The sequence below is a fragment of the Monopterus albus genome, unplaced genomic scaffold (genome assembly GCF_001952655.1).
Source record: "Monopterus albus unplaced genomic scaffold, M_albus_1.0 scaffold6.1, whole genome shotgun sequence".
In the NCBI taxonomy this organism is placed as follows: domain Eukaryota; kingdom Metazoa; phylum Chordata; class Actinopteri; order Synbranchiformes; family Synbranchidae; genus Monopterus; species Monopterus albus.
In genome coordinates, this window is record NW_018127886.1 from 2,680,595 (window position 1) to 2,682,406 (window position 1,812).

General features: G+C 43.8%; 1 protein-coding gene across 1 annotated transcript in view; it reads right to left on the minus strand.

Annotated features, from left to right (window-relative positions):
- l1cama (L1 cell adhesion molecule, paralog a) overlaps positions 1 to 1,812 on the minus strand; it is a 47,692-nt gene that overhangs the window by 19,954 nt on the left and 25,926 nt on the right. Inside the window, exon 2 of the mRNA XM_020615380.1 lies at positions 1,064 to 1,439. Within this exon, the coding sequence (XP_020471036.1) occupies positions 1,064 to 1,212 (149 nt within the window). The 5' untranslated portion in view covers positions 1,213 to 1,439. The remainder of the gene's footprint in view (positions 1 to 1,063; positions 1,440 to 1,812) is intronic.

Here is a 1,812-nt window from a genome sequence, read left to right on the forward strand (position 1 = left end):
GATAGATAGATAGATAGATAGATAGAAGTGTTTCACTGGTAATTGAACAATAATTATGATACATAGACAATAAAGCAGTGTAATGTTTCCTGTAATGGAGCTTAGCTTTTAACCTTGGCCTCCTTGACACTGATTCTAACACATCTCCTTTACTGATCCTGTTCGCTGCCTCGGTGACTAATTGACATGGCATAAGCTTGCTCATTGAAAGGCAGGAGACATCTTGACCTTTTACAGCTTTGACCTGCTCCTCCTTCCTCCTCCTCATCATCCTCCCTTCATTCTTCTCAGCTCTCTCACCTCATTTTCCTCGGTTGATCACCTCACCTCACCCCTTTGGGAATTAGTTTGGAAAATTTACTGCATTTCATCAATATTTATGTGTGAGAGCACATGTGTCCATGCATGATTGATTATTTATATATACAAACTTCTGAAATCTGTGGAGGTGGTGCATGACTGACTCAATGCAAGCAGTTTTGAATAAAGAGTGAACAACAAAAGCAGCAGTGAAAACAATATTCTCTCCCTCTCTACTGGAGCTCTGTGGGCAGGCTATCAGCGACAGAGGAGATGAAGATCAATTTCCCTGCAGGGCCACAAGCTCAGCTGTATTTTTAATGCCCACATATTGCATTGAGGAGGAGGCAAAAATGAGAGTGAGCGAGGAAAAACCTTGCTGGATTTTTGTTGTGTAACTCAATTGTTGATTAAATTATTCCCAATCCAATTCTGGTTTGCACCAAGGAAACCAGATCAATAGTGGGACTAACCAATGCAGCATAAGGGGATCAATTACAAAGTAATTAGACAGAGCACAGGCACAGATGAGTGCTAACCAAAGAACCTTCAGACAGTGTAGTATTTAAAGCACAACAGCACAATCCAACCCTGAACACTGAGGTTACTGAAAAAAGAAGCGTTCATTCTGCTCATTTGCACTGATTAGTCATGATGAAAGATAATTATTAGCATGCTTTGATGAACCAACAATGTAATTAACACAACAAATAGATCTTTGAACCTCACGGAAGCATTCGGGTACCATTGTTAGGAATGGTACAGCATGAGCCGGTACTCACAGTTGGAGGGTATGTGTATGGCTGCTTGGCTCGGCTGGGCAGTGAAGGGGAGCAGGAGGAGCAGGAGGGGGAGGAAGCGGGAGGAGCACTGCCCCCTGTTGCCAGCCTGCTGTTGTTGCGTTTGAGGCATTGCTCACTCTCCCATCAAAGTACCACCTGCTCATGCACAGGAACGGTAACACGCACACAGAGGTCAATCCCCCACACTCGTGCAGAGCAAGCGTGAGGCTGGGTTTCTCTTCGAGGAGGCCTTAGCTTTGTTGAATACGACTTTGGTCCGTCTTGTTGTGTCTCTCTTTTTTCCAGTCTCCTTATTCAAGTGAGGTCCACGCCCTGCTGCTGATGTCCCTTCTGAAACTAAAAGGGAAGGGGGTGGTGAGAGGAGGACAACAGGAGCCAAGAGAAGGAGGGGCATTGAGAGACCTTGTGTCAGGATGGGAGAAAAATGATTCTGCACCATGTGATCAAACCTATAGACTGTTGTGGCAAAGAGGGAGATACCAACTAAATTAATTCAGACAAACCATTACAATTTAAAGGATCATTTAATATTACAATTATTCTGAATAGAGTAGTATATAAACAGATACTCTTGTAGTTAGGGAACAGAGATCAGAGAACAGAGACTCTCCTCTTGCAATGGAATAGATAAAGCCTAAGAAGATTGTTAAAGCACCAGTCAGTCGTCGTCATTGGTTGTCAGTCCCGAGTCAGTCAGCCCCAGTCAGTC